The sequence below is a fragment of the Theropithecus gelada genome, chromosome 1 (genome assembly GCF_003255815.1).
Source record: "Theropithecus gelada isolate Dixy chromosome 1, Tgel_1.0, whole genome shotgun sequence".
NCBI lineage: Eukaryota > Metazoa > Chordata > Mammalia > Primates > Cercopithecidae > Theropithecus > Theropithecus gelada.
Window position 1 is genome coordinate 3,222,187 of NC_037668.1, and position 17,342 is coordinate 3,239,528.

The window sequence follows — 17,342 nt, forward strand, 5'->3', positions numbered from 1 at the left end:
CGATCATTTTTTATTAACCTTATTCTCCTCCTCCTCTCTCTCTTTAAGAGACAGAGTCTCGCTGTGCTGCCCAGACTGGCCTCAAACTCCTAGGCTCAAGCAATTCTCCCCCTCCTCAGACTCCTGGGCAGCTGGGACTACAAACACACACCACGTTCAGCTAACTCCCCATCTCTTAATCCCTATGCCTACACCATTCCCAAACCTTCCCAAATTAAAGATTAACCAGACAGAGAAAATATACTTTTACAGTTTAAGAAATGTTAAACGTGACAACTGTTCAGGATCTACTTTTTACACAATCTCAGTAACATATGTACATATTAAAAAAAAAAAAAGGAGCATTTGCCTGGGAACAACACATCACTATAAGCAAACAAAACATCAAATAGCCAGAATTCTAAAATACACTTTGGATTATATAAAATTACATTGTAAAGTTACAAAACAAATGTTGCTCATTCTTGAGAAATGTTTCAATGTTTAAATAATGTTGCCATAATACATATTCATGGCATTAAAAAAAAAAATGGTGAATACAAGGTATCATCATTTTAAGGGTAAAGAGATCAAGCAAGTACATATACAAATCCATTGGAAAAGCTAACTTTGGAGCTGATTTCCTCTCTTGGATTGTAAAATTTCAGTAATACACAGTCATTATCTACTGCTGTAATAACGCCTGAGCAATTTAGGTAAAGATACAAACAATAAGAAAAACCCTGCCCAAATATTCAAACTTGCAGAATTCTAGTTAAAATAATAGAAAAATATAAAATTTATCCTTCCAAAAAAAGGTATCTAAGACAAAGGTATAGATACCCCATGTAAATTATTCACAAGTTATATGTGAATCAACCTTTTCTGTATTCCTTAAATAAAGTTATATAATTAACTGATGAAAAAACAAGTTTCGTATTCAAAGACACTTTCAGAACACATCTACAATTAACTTATTAATGTGGAAGTATATTTTAAAAAACAGCTATTTCATTGAAGTCTTTAAGTACAGGAGATTTTATTTTTGGTGCATCTTCTTACGCATTTCTTCAAGAGCTGCTTCTTTCTCTCTCAGCACCTGCTTAAGTCTTCTTATTTTTTCATCTCGAATGGTTTCTTCTAACTCTGGTGGTGTCACTGGGAAAATATCCTCGGTATAATTTTTATTGAAGAAATGACTTTGTTCATAAGCTGCATCTGAATTCAATGTGCCTTTCTCTTGCCTCTCATAGGTATAGTATTCTATCTCAGTTCTCTTTTCTTGTCTGGTTTTGCTGTGACTCGTGAGAATGTTATGTTGTGACACATCTGAAGTTGGTAAAATACTGCTTAGAGGTTGGGAACTGTTGACATTAGCTTCCCCATTTATGATTGTGTTATAAGCATTCTCTGTTTTTCTCTTCTTTATGTGATCCATCTTCTTAATAGTTTTTGCTTTTCTTTTCGTATCAAAATTCTGCTGCAATATCAAATAACATTCCAAAACAAAAACAAAATGTTATTGCTAAATGCACGGGGCACTATCAAGTTTAACAACGTCTGCAGAAACAAATATTTAGCTATTACAATTAACAAAATTTATGGAAGACAACTACAGCAAGAAAGAAATATTTCCCACTGTATGGTACCAAAATGTCTTAATCACATTCAGTAAGAAGAAATTGCCTAATTCACATTTTCTTGCTCAAGTATTAGAAGCCATACTGACCTACCATAGAAATAAATAGCACTTGTAAACTGCCTGAGATATACAAGTGATTTAGTTTTTTTCCGTTCCTTTGCACAGCAGGCACATGTGGAGGATTTTCATTAGAAAAGGTTTACTAGTCTCTGATCTAAATTTCAGAATATTACATGATAATGACATATTCATAAGTCAAACTATAACAGTAGACAAAGTTATAGACATTTCATCATTATTAGCTATATGAGTTGCTTAAAAGGTTAGTATTAAGAACATATGCATGCTTCCACTACATTTGAATTATTTCATTTATATAAGCGTTCTCAAAGTAGAATGACTAGTTAAAAAGCTATGGCCATTTTCTTGTAACACAATGGAAAAAAAAATGTCGCTGGTGAATAAAAACAATTAAAACACATCTTTAACTGGGATGCATTTTTACCTGTGCGTGTGTGTGTGTGTGTGTGTGTATATATATATATAAACATGTAAATTTTTTTTTTTTTTTGGAGACGGGAGTTTCCTTCTGTTGCCAGACTGGAGTGCAGTGACACCATCTCAGTTCACTGCAACCTCCGCCTTTCAGGTTCAAGCGATTCTCCTGCCCTCAGCTTCGCGAGTAGTTGAGACTACAAGCGTGCGCTACCTCATCCAGCTATTTTTTGTATTTTTAGTACAGATGGGGTTTCACCATGTTGGCCAGGATGGTCTCGATCTCTTGACCTCGTGATCTGCCCACCTCGGCCTCCCAAAGTGCTGGGATTACAGGCATGAGCCACGGCGCCCGGCCTGGTTCTTTTTTTTTGAGATGGAGTCTTGCCCTGTCGCCTGGCCTGGAGTGCAATGATGCGATCTCGGCTCACTGCAACCTCCGCCTTCCGGGTTCAAGCGATTCTCCTGCCTCAGCCTCTTGAGTAGCTGGGATTACAGGCACCCGCCACCATGCCCAGCTAATTTTTATATTTTTAGTAGAGACGGGGTTTCACCACGTTGGTCAGGCTGCTCTTGTACTCCTGACCTCAGGTGATCCACCTGCCTCAGCCTCTCAAAGTGCTGGGGCCGGGTTGTTTTAAATATCGTTTTGGTACTATGTATTTGCAAAACCAGTAACAGCCGTCATTTATACTAAAGCACAAGGGTTAAAACCAAATCAAGAAAATTAATATTCATGTATCATTTGTAGTACCTATGAAGAGCACATTAAAATGTATTACCTACCTGTTTTCTCTCTCCTTCCTTCACCATAAACTCTGTCTCTTTGTAAGTGCCACTGTTTACCAAACTGCTAAAGGAATCAAAACCTTCTCCAGAGGTCAAACGGTCAGGAATTCGAGTAAGGCACACTCTCAAATCTTTAGTAAGGCCAAATATCTTTTTAAATTCAGCATCACTCTTCAGATGTGATGCCTTATTACTTCTTCCGTGGGAATCTTTCTTGTCATTTCTTCCTTGGGCACCTTTATCTGATGTTGATGCCATCTCATTATGGTTCTGGAATTAGGAAAAGAAAACACACAAACAATACTGCTAATTATTCAAGTTACTTTATTAAACAAGCAGTAAGTGATTATTTCATCTTACATAAAAGAACACATCATGCTTTATGATTGGTTTGTATTATCCTTGCCTTACCACCCACACTCAAAAAACTGAATAAAACATTCCCCTCCTACAATTTCTCAATTAATTTGTTGAACTAGAAAGGTAATAAGTAGTCAACTCTAAAACAACTGAAATGAGAATACAGACTAATGACAACATTAAAATAACATATATGACATTATTTAGAAATTGTAGTCTTCTGGAAAGTCACACATGGCTTTAATCAATCTTGTATTTAACAATCAGAATTTACCTCCTTACATCTCTGGAGTTCAATGAATTCTGAAGGGGAGAAATGCTGACATTATTGAGTAGACCTCCAAGTAAGCAAGGAAAAGGTGGGTACAAATATCTAGTAAGCACACAGACAGACAAACCTTAAGTCGAACATAAAGGTAACTATGTGGGCATGTTTGGTAACTGGCTGAGGAGTCACAAAGAGCTAATAAAAAGAAAAATGAAATTTGTCTACCAAAAAATAAACTCATCAAATATGCTGATAAAATCTTATTTCCACAAATTACTGAAAGGTATTGATTAGCCCTGTCTCACCTTTTCCATGGTATACCACCACCACAAAAAAAACCCCACAAAACCCCGAAACCAACTCTTTTACATGCATACTGATCTCCTCATATACTAAAAAGGCTATTATATATGAACATACATACATACATGTATGTATATACATATACTCACACATTTTCACTAAGCTTTGAATTCACATTATCCTTCCCCAACTCTTCTAAACTTTTTTGCTCTGTGATTTTTTTGTTTTAAAGATTTGGCATGCCAAGTGATTCAAGAGAAAGATTGTACTCCTTTGTACAAGATTGTACCCAATTGTACTCCTCCTCAAATTTGCTCAGATGGAAGTTTTGAAATTAAATACTCATATGTGTACAGTCTGTGTGTGATAGGGTTGGCAGTGGGGGAAAGACGTATCATAGATAACTTTGAGAATTAAGAAAACAAACTTTTCTATATAGATATATAAAAAGAGCACCCTGACATGGGAAAATTACCTTTGGTTCTTGGTCTCTGAAAACACACTGTTGTGAAGTAACAGTTGTTGCATCAACAGAGGAACTTATTTTCTCTATGCTCTGGAGGATACTTCCTTTTCTGGGGGCATTGTGTCCTGTACTAAATCCATCTGGAAAGATTGGATTTGTGAATAAAGTCTTACTCTGTTTTAAGTAGTTACTGAATTGGTTCATATGTGGATTTGTGGTAGAAGGAGATGGTTTCTCCACTTTATTCTTCTCTGCCCTTAGATTGGCCATGGAAGCAAGCTGGGTATTGGAAAGTGATTTTGTCTCCATCTGGGAAGATTTACTTTTAGCCAAAACAATATTTACAACCTCTCTGGATATTTCTGTGACTGGACTTGAACTCACTATCTGTAACGTGTCTTTTCTTACTGGAGTATCAGGAGAAACAGAATTCTGTTTGTCAATTTGTGATGGCAGAACATCTGTCCCCTTTTTAGCCAACAGATAGACTTTCCCATTAAACATAACCAAAGCATTATCTTTAATAGGCATATTTTTGGATTGTGTCCCACTACGATCGATGGTACTCAATGATGGCATATTTATAGTATTATCTCCCAAATTTTTCCTATCTACGAAAGTTTTTAAAATCTTTGAAGCCACATTATTTGAAGACTTAACAGGAACAAGAGATGGCGTAAAAGGTTGTAGATTATCTTGGAAAATCCATTTCACTGGAGCTGCTTGAGAATGCTGACCACCTTTCAATTGTGTCTCTGTAGCAACATTCTTTGGAATTTGTGTGGTATTTAGTATTACTGGCTTTGCTATTTCTGTAACAGGTTTTGGGTAAATGTTTTGAAAGTTCTTGGTAACTACATTTTTCACTGTATTTACAGGAGATACATAAATAACAGTTGGCATTTGGGAGGCCTCAACCATTCCTGAGGTACTGGTGGTGGCAGTTGCAAGTATTTTTTGCTGCACTGAAGGAGGCAATGATGACGCTGGTACAGATTTCACTTCAGCATGGGCTGGAATCTGTAAATGATGCCCAGAAGGCAAAACTGGAGACTTCACAGTCACTGGAAGACTCTGGGTATTAACTACAATAAAAGATGAGTCTTTTTGTGTTGAGGGAGGAACAGCAAATGTTTGCATGGTGAGTCCATCAATTTTCACACCATGACTCTGAACTTTAGAAACTGATGAAGAAAAATTTCCAGTTCCCACAGAAGTAACTCTACCTTTTTCTGATGTATCTACTGTTCTTGTAAGAAAATAGTTTGAAGAACTGGCTGGCTGAAAAATGGGCAATTGAACAGATGCGCTTGTGGAAGAGCTGGAAATCTGAGTCTGAAAAGTAACTTGAACTGGTTTTCCTGTATTCCCTTTCAAAGCATCAGACATGACTGAAGATTGAACTAGTGGTATAAGATTTCCAGAAGACTTAGGAATTGGAAGTAATTGCAGAAGATTTTTTCCATCCGAGCCAATCGTCTGAACTACTTGGTACATGCAGCCTGAAACACTTAAAAGAACATTGAGTAAATAAATACAAACATACTACATGGTATATACATTTTATTTTAAAATATATATTTGTAAATATTATTTTTAAATATTAAAATATAAAGTATATAATCTTCCATTTTGAGTTTTTAAAGTGAAAGACTGCAAAACAAGTATTTTGAAGTAGAAGAGATAATGCTATAGTCAGCTTCTTATATTAGGCAATGGGTATGAGATAACAACATTTATTCCTAAGACTAAAAGTAGACATTTCTAAGGTTTTGCCCTATATAAAATTATGCTACTAAAGTAAGCTCCTCTTAAAAATATTAGCATCTTCCCTTCTCCCTTTCCCTGAATTCTTTCCTCTTGTCCTCCTCCTCTACTCTCACTGAAGATTCTCATTCCCTCTCCCTTTATTCTTATTCCATTTCTCTCAATCTTTTCCCCCTCAATCTGTTCTGTCTTCTTCCTTCAATAACTCACAAGTTCTGCCAGCCATTCTTCTTTTGCCTAAGCTATCTCTCATGGTGTTACCTTAGTTTGCCACATTTTTGTAGTATAGACTTCACTGAACTATTTATGTAGGAATCATTTTCTTCTGATTACTGTTTCAGCATATTTAAGGTTTACCACTAAATAGTCCTTGGTATAGCAATTATTTATATTAGTCAATTGTCAATCACCTATCAACCCATACATGTAATACCACTGCAATTTCAGCTGAATGATTTTCAATCAATGTGGAAAAGACTGGAAATCATTTTTTTTTAACTGAATCAATTCTGACCCCCCATGCCTTGAGTTATTTCTTAGTACGGATTGTCTAATTTTAAGAAAAGTCAATATATACTAATCTCTGTTTGCATAATTACTTATTTGGAGATTACTTGAATGTAGATACCTTACCTTATTTATATCTAAAACATCTTTCAGCTCCTGGGAAATATTGAGCTTTCATGGGATTCAGGGCCATCACACATACTATCACTCTACCTAGGTACTCCTCACCCAACTCAACTCTTCACATAGCTCAAGTCTTGGCATAAATGATATTTCTCAAGAGATACATTTTCTGACCATTTTATCCTTGTCCTTCCTTCATAATTAATCTATAACATCATGCTTGTTAGCTTCCTTCATGGTGTATATCATAGATTGTCATCATATATTAACACGTTTGTCTATAGACTGTCTCTCATGTTAAATTCTAGCAATATGAGTGCAGTGTCCATATCCCATAGACCTAGCATGGTCTTAGATAACTAAGATCAAATAAATAAAAAAGTTCAAGGGCAAATAATAATGATAATAATTAGGATTCTCAAAAGTATAAAGGTATGTTTTTAAAACTCTCAGGTATTAATAAAAATTAATACCCAAAATTCTATGTATCCGTAGAAATGTTGGTTTACCTTTTTGCAGCACGAATAACATTATTATATCCTTACAAAAATGTAAAACTGTCTTTTGGACACTTGAGAGTGGGTCAAAATATTACATTGACCTTTTGTTGTTGTTGTTGTTGAGACAGGGCCCGGCTCTGTCATCCAGACTGGAGTGTAGGTATACAATCTTGGCTCACTGCAATCTCTGCCTCCTGGGCTCAAACCATCCTTCTACCTCAGCTTCTCAAGTAGCTGAGACTACAGATGCACGCCACCAAACCCAGCTAATTTTTGTATTTTTTTATAGAGGCAAAGCATTTTGCTATGTTGCCCAGGCTGGTCATACACTGACTTTTAATAAATTAAAAGTTAACTTCTAAAGAGAATAACCCCTAAGAAAAGGATGAATTCTTGCTTTCAGGGCTTTAAGAGGAAAAATCTACCTTTATTACCTCCCTGCACCACAAGAAAAGCACATTTGACCTGGATAAGGACATATTCAATATTAAGTCATTACACAAAAAGTTACCAAGTGTCTGTTATAATTTAAGCACCAGGTTCATTAGGAAAAAACGATCAGTAAGCTGTAGTCTCTGGGCCTAATCTGGCCCACTCTGTTTTTGTGGATTCTTATATTTTAATTGATTTTTAAAAATCAAAAGAGTAACAGTAGCCTCTGTAGTGGCTCCTCAGTCTTTTTGCCAACTCATACTTTTGAATTGACTTTCAAATGTTGGGAGTTTACCAAAGCTTAGAAAGAATCCTTCTCTTCCTATTCTGTACTCTTTCCTTAGATGCTTTCTTCTCAATTCATAACTTCAATTAAATTATCGCTTACATGTCAACAATTTCAATATTTCTATCTGTGGCTTCTTTGAAATGTAGGCTTATACATCCAAATTCCCTTTTAACATTTTCATTCAGAATCTCAAACATTCCTAAAATTCAACATGGCCAGATCTCTTCCCATCCTAATCCCCCAAATTCCATCTTCTGCAGGGTTTTCTTTGCTAAATAGCATCTCATCTACCTTAGATGCCTTAAGTCAGAATAGGTAAATGCTCCTTTCTTATTCTCTATACTCAGTGATCACAAAATCCTGTTGATATTGTCTCCTAAATTTCCTTTGATCTGTTCAATTCTCTCTAAATCAACTGTTACCACTCTACTCCAAGCAAACATCCTCTCTGGCTTAGAATACTACAATAGCTTCATGACTGATTTTTTTCTTCAATCGTATCTTCTACTTTTCAATTTACTCAGCACACTAAAACTGATCTTTCCCTGCTCAAAACATTGCAGTGGCTTTCCATTATTCTTAGAGTTGTAGGAAGAAAACCATTGCTTCTGATGCAATGTTAAGCCAAAGGAAGAGAGGATTTTAAGAAAATTGGGCAATTATACTAAAAGTTTCTGAGATGCCAAATAGGATGAGGATTAAAAATGCACACCTGAAATAGTGCTGTGAAGATCACTGATGGCTTTAGTAAGAGCAGTGTGGTAGGGGAAAGAAGTTGCTGAGGAGTGGATATGAAGAAAGGAAGTAGACAACTCTTTCTAAACTTTGACTGTCAAGGGGAAGAGAAAGACTGGCAGGAAGTTACAGGAATAAATGGTATCAAAGAAGGGATCTTTCCTTTTTCTTTGTTTAAGGTTAGATAAACCAGAACAAATGTAAATACTCAAGTGAGCCAGTTAAGGGAAGAAACTGGTGATAAAGGAACAAAAGGGATACACAATGAGAAGGAGGTAGGAAATGGAAACCAGAGAGACAGGTGGAGGGACTGAACCTTAAAGAGAGCTGGAGTCCTATCTCCCTCCATTGGAACACTGGAGGAGAGGTTAGGTGCATTTTCAAGTAAGCATACAATTTTGGGGTTAGAAGGCTGAGGTAATTCTCATTTAAAGGGTTTTATTTTCTTTATGAAAAATCACATGACATCATCTGCTAAAAGTAAGAGCAAAAATATGGAAAAGATTTGAGGAGAATCAAAGATCTGAAACAGTCTTCGTGAGGGAGTAAACTGACCACAGAAGATATTAGAGTTGCCAGGATGTATTGATGGCATGGGGAGACAGCTAGTGGTTATGAATTTATAGTGGTACTAATCTGTACTCGAGGCTTTCCTTGTCACACCAAGCACAGATAAAGAGAAAGCATATCGAGTTCATCCAGGGTTGGGGTGGCATTAGGAAGGTGCAACAAAAATCAAAGAAGAGCAAAAGAATTTAAAGTATTGATAAGAGTTATTAAAATGAAACACAGAATCTAAACTGGATAGGAAGAAAATGAGAGAATAAAAGGCTAAAGTATAGGGATAAAATAAAGGGATTATTGGTCTTTAGGGCCAGATAAAGTTAACAGTTAAAGTAGGAACAGTTAAACAAGTCAGCTAGAAATACAGGAACTGGCATTTAGAAAACCGGATGCGTGTAACAATTTTGTAGATGCAGCAATTTCATCTAAGAATAAGGACTACAAAAGTAGGTGCAGCAGAACAGAGAATAAGATCACTGGGGGAAAAGATCTCTGTAATAAAGACGAGGTGACAAAGAGATTATCCATACGGATACTGAAATCACATAGGATTACAGGGAAGATGGTGAACTAAGTGCCAAGTTCGTAGATGGTGTTAACAAGTCGCAATTAAGTGATATGCCAGAAAGTTATCTTGAAGCCTACTTTCTTCTGTAGTCTATTTTCTTTCCTATTATTCTACTAAAACTTCATTCTCAAAGATTACCACATATGTTCTCACAGTTAAATATGTCTTTATCTTCATTCCCTAGGTACTCTCTGTTGCAACTAATTATCCCTCCATATTGATCCTCTTTCCTATCATGGTTTCCACTGTGTACAATTTCTGTTTCTCTTGACTTTCTTAATGTTCCCTTACTCATTTTCTGCATTCTTAGCATTCTCCTGTAACTATTCCACAAACCACAAAGTACAATTCTTGATCCTGTTTTTCTCCTTCAAGACATTCTTCCTTAAAGACTGCAACAATTCTCATGGCTTCAACTATTTTCAACTATCTTCTTTGGAATAATGACTCCCATAGTTATATCCTTTTATTCCTGTCCCCTACTGGAATTGACATCAGTTCTGGATTTGTGATGTCTTACCAAACATTTTAATACTATCACTTTAAACCCAGGAAGTCAAAATTACTCTACTGAAAACTAGTAGTCTCTCCTACCATTCAATCATATGGCAGCACCAGTATTTTTCACATCATATAGGTTTTAAATCACCTAGTCATTGCTGATTTGTCTTTATCATCATTTTTATTTAAATTCATCCACAGAACTTTGCACATGTGATTACAAAAGGTAAACATTTAATAGATGCATACTGAATCATCAAGTCTATAAGGTTTTCTTTTTAACTCATTTCATCCATCTTTTCTTTCTTCATCATTGTGACTTCCACCATCTACATGAGATCCTCATCAGATGTGTCTAGCACTCATCATTCTCATCCCTACAGTATTTTGCTGATGTTTAGTTTTTCTGATTGCAGCCACTATTGAATATTATGTATCTCAGGTAGATTAAAATTGTTTTCATCCTGTTACCTCCTGTTCAAAGTTTTAGTATTCATCATTGCCAATTCAGCTGGACACAAAAATCATCTACAATCTAGCTCCAACCAAACTCTACAACAATACCACCCACAACTTCTCAATGTGAAACCTCTGCTCTTACCAGAGAGATCTCTTTGCTATTCTGAAATATGCCATGTACATTACACTATTTACTCAAAGTATTATTATTTTTCTTCTCCAACAATATGAAATTAGTTTCCAATTCTATCTTTTTCATAAAATATCTGCCAGTCACTCCAGTTTAATTTTTTCCAACTTGGAATTCCGAATGCTATCTCATTCATGCCGCTAATGTTGGAAATTATATAATGCTTTCTTTATTGACTTTAATCTGTTAGCTAATTTTAAAAAATGAGTATTGTTTCATTCAATAAGATTGAAACTCCTTAAGGTGAGAGGCTTTATAATTTATTTTGCAATTATCCTTCCAATACCAAGCATAGTATTTTATATGACCTCTGTATTTCTGCTTTATAAAAAAACTATATCGTATGAGCTATTTTCCAATCTGATCACTACATTTTCCCCTCTCTTTTCCTCTATTTCTCCTCCAAAAGATAAAAAAAAAAAAGGAAGAAAAATTAAGCTTCTTTCATGTCAGTGTTATCAGTGAGATTCACATAATCTACTACAAACCATAAATTCCTGCAGGGTAGATTATACTATTCATATCGATATACTCTACATCTAATCCAGAAACTGGAAATTGCACACAATAATGTTAGCTGAATTGAATCCTATGAGCTATAATTTTTTAAAGTCCTTGATTTCTTGGCAACAAAATGTAATGAGTTCTAAAAATTAATCTGAAATGCAGAATGCTAAGAAGTAATAACTCACGATGAAACATGTACTCCTTCTATCAATATACAGTTTTTCATATCTAAGAGCCTTCCATTGAAGAGATTAAATAATTAAAACCCTACAAAGATTCTGTTTTCTGAAAGATCATATTCTGCAGATTAATGTCAGAACTAAAAGTAGAACCAGATTCTGCATCCCATTTGCTAGTTTGGTCACCTAATTACTTTAAGGTAATTACTTTAAACCAGCTGGTGTTCAAACTGAGAAACTACATTTGAAAAATAATACAGTTTAACACTTTAAAAGAGAAAAGAGGAACATACTAGAAAGATTATGGGCTTCTAATTCTGGTTCTTATAATTACAAGTTGACTAGAAAATTTACTTAACCTCTTTGAATCTGTTTCTTCGTTTGTTAAATAGGGGAAAATAAAGCTTACTAGGAGAAGTAAATAAAATGACTGCCTGTTAACATACTAGTCATCTTCCATTAAAATATGCAGTTGGTCTCTGAGAATAAGGTAAGGTAAGGTCTTTTAAAAATGTAATGAGAAATTTGGTGGGGTGTGGTGGCTCATGCCTGCAATCCCAGCACCTTAGGAGGCCCAGGCGGGCGGATCACGAGGTCTAGAGATGGAGACCATCCTGGCCAACATGGTGAAACCCCGTCTCTACTAAAAATACAAAAATTAGCTAGGTGTGGTGGCACATGCCTGTAGTCCCAGGTACTTGGGAGGCTGAGGCAGGAGAATCACTTGAACCTGGGAGGTGGAGGTTGCAGTGAGCCCAGATCGCGCACTGCACTCCAGCCTGGCGACAGAGCAAGACTCCATCTCAAAAAAAAAAAAAAAGTAATGAGAAATTTAATAAAAAGGCACATTAAACATATTGGTAATGTTATATAACTTCTGACATTTTTTACTATTCTAATATTGATATGAGGCATTCACATATTAGAAATAGACTAATAGGCCGGCAGCAGTGGCTCAAGCCTGTAATCCCAGCACTTTGGGAGGCCGAGGCGGGCGGATCACGAGGTCAGGAGATCCAGACCATCCTGGCTAACACGGTGAAACCCTGTCTCTACTAAAAAATACAAAAAACTAGCCGGGCGAGGTGGCAGGAGCCTGTAGTACCAGCTACTCGGGAGGCTGAGGCAGGAGAATGACGGGAACCCGGGAGGCGGAACTTGCAGTGAGCCAAGATCGCGCCACTGCACTCCAGCCTGGGCCATATAAAGAGACTCCGTCTCAAAAAAAAAAAAAAAAAGAAATAGACTAATAAAAATGTTAAAGGCTGATGAACATTTTATAGATATTTTTACAAAATACATTTTTTTCAACTGCTAGGAAATCCTTTTCCATCTTATTATCTATGACATAATATTATGTACATACAGAACATAATATATGTAAGTACATAACATAGTTATCTATCCAATAATATGTACCATGTATTGCGTACATGATAGATATAACAGTTGTTACTAACTCTAATCCTAATAAACAGTCAAGCAAGTTATGAACTGCCATTCCCATTTTATACTTGAGAAAATGGAGATTTAGAAATATTTAATAACTTACTTAGAATTACACACTCCCCTTGAGAAAGCTTATCTACTTTCTGTATTTACTTTAGCATACCCCCATGATAACAGGGTCCAAAAAATTCAAATGTATAAACTGAGAGATTAATGACAGATTTCATTTAGACTGTATAGTATGTGTCTGTCTCTCCCTCACACACACACACACAGACACACTCAAATCACAAAAGATAATAAAACACTGTACACAACAAAATGCATACTGAACTGACAATGAAGCATCATCATGCCAATCAAACCAAACCCCCTGCTGAGAACACTTAAGTTTATCTCTCTGTTTGGATACAAATGGTTATGGGAAGATAGCTGCCAATGGTCAATCACATGATGTCTTAATTCTTATTATTGTAGGATATATAACCACAGGCTTTCATTATAGTACCTCTAACGTGATGCTTCCCAAATCTCTAGTCTCAGCCTCTGACTCAGCCTGAGTTTCATATCCAAATATCTGACTGCTTTTTTGATGTGTGCCTCATCTCAGTTAATTTACCAATATCCATCCAGAAAACTGGCATCATAACTGATCCGCCTTTCTTCCTGCCGATTCATTAACAAAGTCGGTCTGTTTTCCCTTCTATATTTCTTTGAATTCAACCCCTATGGTACTGCATCAGCTAGTTCAGGCCCTCAGAATTTCTGAAAAGACAACTGAAATAGGATCCTTATATGTAGATCACTCACCCTCAAATCCACACTGCCAGCAGTTATCTAAAATGCACACCAATGTCAGTCTTTTTCTTAAAATACTCTGAACAATTTCCAGTAGATGAAGTCTAATTTTCTTAGCAGGGCAAACAGAACTCTTAAGAGCTATCTATCCATCCTACTTGTACAGAATCAAGCAACAAGTATCAGTCATAAACCATACAGGTCCTTTATTTACCAATTCTCTGCATACGTATATCCTGCATTCATCTTTAACTGAATAGCTGATACTTAATGTTTCCCAACTCAGCTGTTCTTGGAATCTTTCCTCCAACTCCCTTCCTCTACTCTTTTCCTTTACTACATCAACTCTATCTTCCTCCTCCTCCACCATGACTGTAAGGTTTTCCCTGGAAACAGCCCATATGCTTTTATTTAATCAGTCTTCCCATTTAGCACAGTCTACCACATACATAGTAGGTACTAAATGAATGTTTTGTCATCAAATGTTTAAACTGTATTGATAGTAAGTGGTAAGCTAGGATATGAACCCAAGTCTCTATGACTTAAAAGGTTCTTTCCACTACAGCATTCTGACTCCTACTTTGTTATTTGATAATAAAACCCAAATCAACATAAATTAAATGCATAGTATCACAAATATCTTCCAGATTTTTCCTTTGTACTCTAAGATTAAATTTGGGTTTTACATTTTATGCTGAATTATGATGAATTAGAGATACTTCAAACAATATATAACCATATACAATTCTGTATTATGCCACTGAAAAATTTTTAGTAAGCGGTAACTTAGGAAAAAATTAAGCTACAAATAAGAAGAAAATCATAGTCACTTAAGTTATAAAAATAAATATTTAGTACCATCAAACATGTTACCAGAAAAATAAGAAAACTAAGCTTCCAATAAACTAAAAGGGCTGATGTTAATATTATTTACAAAATTATATTTGGATGTTTTGTTACTTAAAAACAGAATGGAATCAAATATGCAACCATTAACCAAAGTAAATGTCGAAGCTTCTGAAAGTCATCTGGTAAATGTCCCAAATATATGATGTAAAACCGCAATGATTTAAATAAATACATTCAACGATAATAAAAACGACGTATAAATCAATGAGTTAATGAACTCAAAATGACTTATGAATGTAATTGTAATTTAAAAATCTCCAAATCCCCAAAAGGATTAGAAATTGGATAACAGAGTTAAGGGTACACACACACACACACACACACACACACACACACAGTTGTTTATCTTACTTTTTGTATTTAAAAATGCAATCGTAAAACAAATTTTCTATAAATTAAGCTAAGTCAGAAGTCATTATTCAGGTACTAAAATAAGGCAGCAGAAATTAATCATTAAAAAGTAATTCTACTTTTTAATATCTACACAGGGCACTCTCTGCCCCTTCCCCCAAACTTCCACCACAAAATTAAAAAAAAAAAGAAAGAAAAGAAAAAAACACACAAGTATACCAAAATGGCTCTTTATGATTTGAAATACAATGGTTCTTTCTTGACAGTTCTTCAATAGAATTTTGGCTCATTACTATTAGTGACCATTTCCTTTTATAATACTGCTTTTAAGGAACAAACATTACTTTCGGTCTTTATTGCAATCAAGTTTTCTATTTGTAATTAAACAAAACTACTTCCTGGGCTAAAATCTGTGCAGAATTAAAGTTGTATGCTTATAATAGTAACAGCTAACATTTAAATTGTGCTTTACTATTTTCCCACATGACGTATTTTACATTATTTCATTCTCCTAATATTTAAAATATTTCTAAGTGCTAGTATTTACAGACTGGAAACAGGTACCTGGCCTCACAAATGCTAACTAGCAAAGTTGAGACTAACCCCAGGTAGCCTGATTTTCTTCAAACGAAAATCCTCTTCGGCCAGTTTTGCATCTTAGTTCTTCATTTTCTTATTAGAGTCTGCAGACCCTATTTTTTCCTCATCACTTAATCTACTAACCATGTGAGAGTACAAGTGAAAACATTCTGCTTTAGCTGACATTCTGTTTCCGATTCATTTCCTCTTAATACAATTAAAAAAACAAAACTAAACTAAAATACTGATCATCTATTTTCTAACTTTACAAGAATATCTTCCTTAGAAATACTGGACTCTCCTCATGCCAAATATAAATAGCCAATGAAACGGCACTTCATTACAACCCAAAACGCTGTTCAAAAGGATTGACTTTACACGAGGATTTCTCCATTCTTACTTCTCTCTCTTCACATAAAGCTATTACTTGAAATTTTAAATATTTAATCTCCTTGTTCTAAAGCCATTTTTCTTCAATCACACACCCTTTCTGTCTCACTATTAAAATGTAACTATTTTCACTGAAGTTCCAGCGCCACCAGGGCTGCACTTCCTAATCCGAGATGACTGCTGCGTTTCTGCGTGTGCGTGAGAATCTTCCAGAAGGTTTGAGTCACATAAGAGCGTCGGCCATCTTGGTTTTCATCTCCCGTGGAGATCTACTCCGTCCGCCTATTAAACTTGAGACGCTGGAGTCCCGCGGAGCCGGGGAGGGGCTGTGTCTGGCTCTAAAGAGGTTTTACATTTCCCAGAGGAAGGCGCTCTATGGGCTTTAAGCGCCCTGGTGACGAGCGCTTCCCGCCTGAGTGGCGCACTCTGCGGGCTCCAACTCCTCTCAAACTACACAGCGTCCGGAAACGACGGCCGACTCCACATCCCAAAGACGGACAGGGGGGCAGGCGTGGGGAGGATTCGAAACCGGTACTTACCAACGCGAGGCGCTGCCTGAATTTTCCTCTGCGGGTTTCAGGAAGACCCTCCGTAGGTTATTTGACATTTTAGTGGGGAGAAAGGGGACACCTCAGCCAAGAAAGTGGGAAGCGTGGGGCCGAGTTTCTCAATGGGGCGAGAACCAAAGCGAGGGAATGTTGGGCTGGAGTTGCCCGCAGCAACTGTGAGGGGTTCGACCTTAACGGAGGGCGACAGCGGGCTCTCCAGAGGGTGTATCCCCAAGCTTCGGAGCGAGGTCGCGCAGCCACCCAGAAACCGGAAGGCTCCTGGCGGTGGACTGCGCCCTCAGCCCTACGCTCAGAGAGAATCGGCGTGCGTCTCCGCCCCCAGAGCCTACGACAACACTCCAGACCCCGCCGGAGCAGGCGCAGGGGGCGTGGCCTTGGTGGCACCGCCCCCAACGGGGCCTGGTCAGTGCTGAAGACTGCGTCAGACCGGCTTGCTGCCCCGCCCACTGAAGCCGGTAGCTGGAGAAAAGCTCGGTCGGGCGTCTTCCGGGGTCGTCACGTCCGTTTGCCAAGGTGACTGGCTCGCTAAAGCCCAACCCTTATGATTCAATCCAATGGCAAGTGATATTTGCTATCTTTTCTTCCGGATCAAGGAACAAATCGCAAAAGAAAGCGCTCCCGACACCTACGCAAAATAAAATGTTTCCGGGGTCAATCTTAAATTTTCTGCTTCG

General features: G+C 36.8%; 1 protein-coding gene across 3 annotated transcripts; it reads right to left on the reverse strand.

The window, feature by feature from the left end:
* Positions 1 to 234: 234 nt before the first annotated feature.
* Positions 235 to 16,982, reverse strand: LRIF1 (ligand dependent nuclear receptor interacting factor 1). 3 transcript variants are annotated; one of them, XM_025389277.1, is made up of 4 exons: positions 16,639 to 16,979; positions 4,312 to 5,812; positions 2,903 to 3,175; positions 235 to 1,459 (listed from the first exon to the last, which is right to left on the reverse strand). In XM_025389277.1, exons 1-4 carry the CDS (start codon positions 16,704 to 16,706, stop codon positions 1,019 to 1,021), a joined length of 2,283 nt encoding a protein of 760 aa, XP_025245062.1. In that variant the 5' UTR covers positions 16,707 to 16,979; the 3' UTR covers positions 235 to 1,018. The 3 variants fall into 3 exon arrangements, with proteins under 3 accessions (XP_025245062.1, XP_025245071.1, XP_025245078.1); XM_025389286.1 differs by lacking the exon at positions 4,312 to 5,812 and having other exon boundaries at positions 16,639 to 16,982; XM_025389293.1 differs by lacking the exon at positions 16,639 to 16,979 and having other exon boundaries at positions 5,529 to 5,964.
* Between the last annotated feature and the right edge of the window lie 360 nt (positions 16,983 to 17,342).

What these genes read in the sequence shown, in the direction of transcription:
- LRIF1 (XM_025389277.1), bottom strand. Translation starts at nt 16,706, where the DNA reads ATGTCAAATAACCTACGGAGGGTCTTCCTGAAACCCGCAGAGGAAAAT. An exon ending in TCAGGCAGCGCCTCGCGTTG is followed by an intron (nt 5,813 to 16,638) that starts GTAAGTACCGGT and finishes TGTTCTTTTAAG; the next exon opens with TGTTTCAGGCTGCATGTACC. An exon ending in TCAGAGACCAAGAACCAAAG is followed by an intron (nt 3,176 to 4,311) that starts GTAATTTTCCCA and finishes TCCTAATTCCAG; the next exon opens with AACCATAATGAGATGGCATC.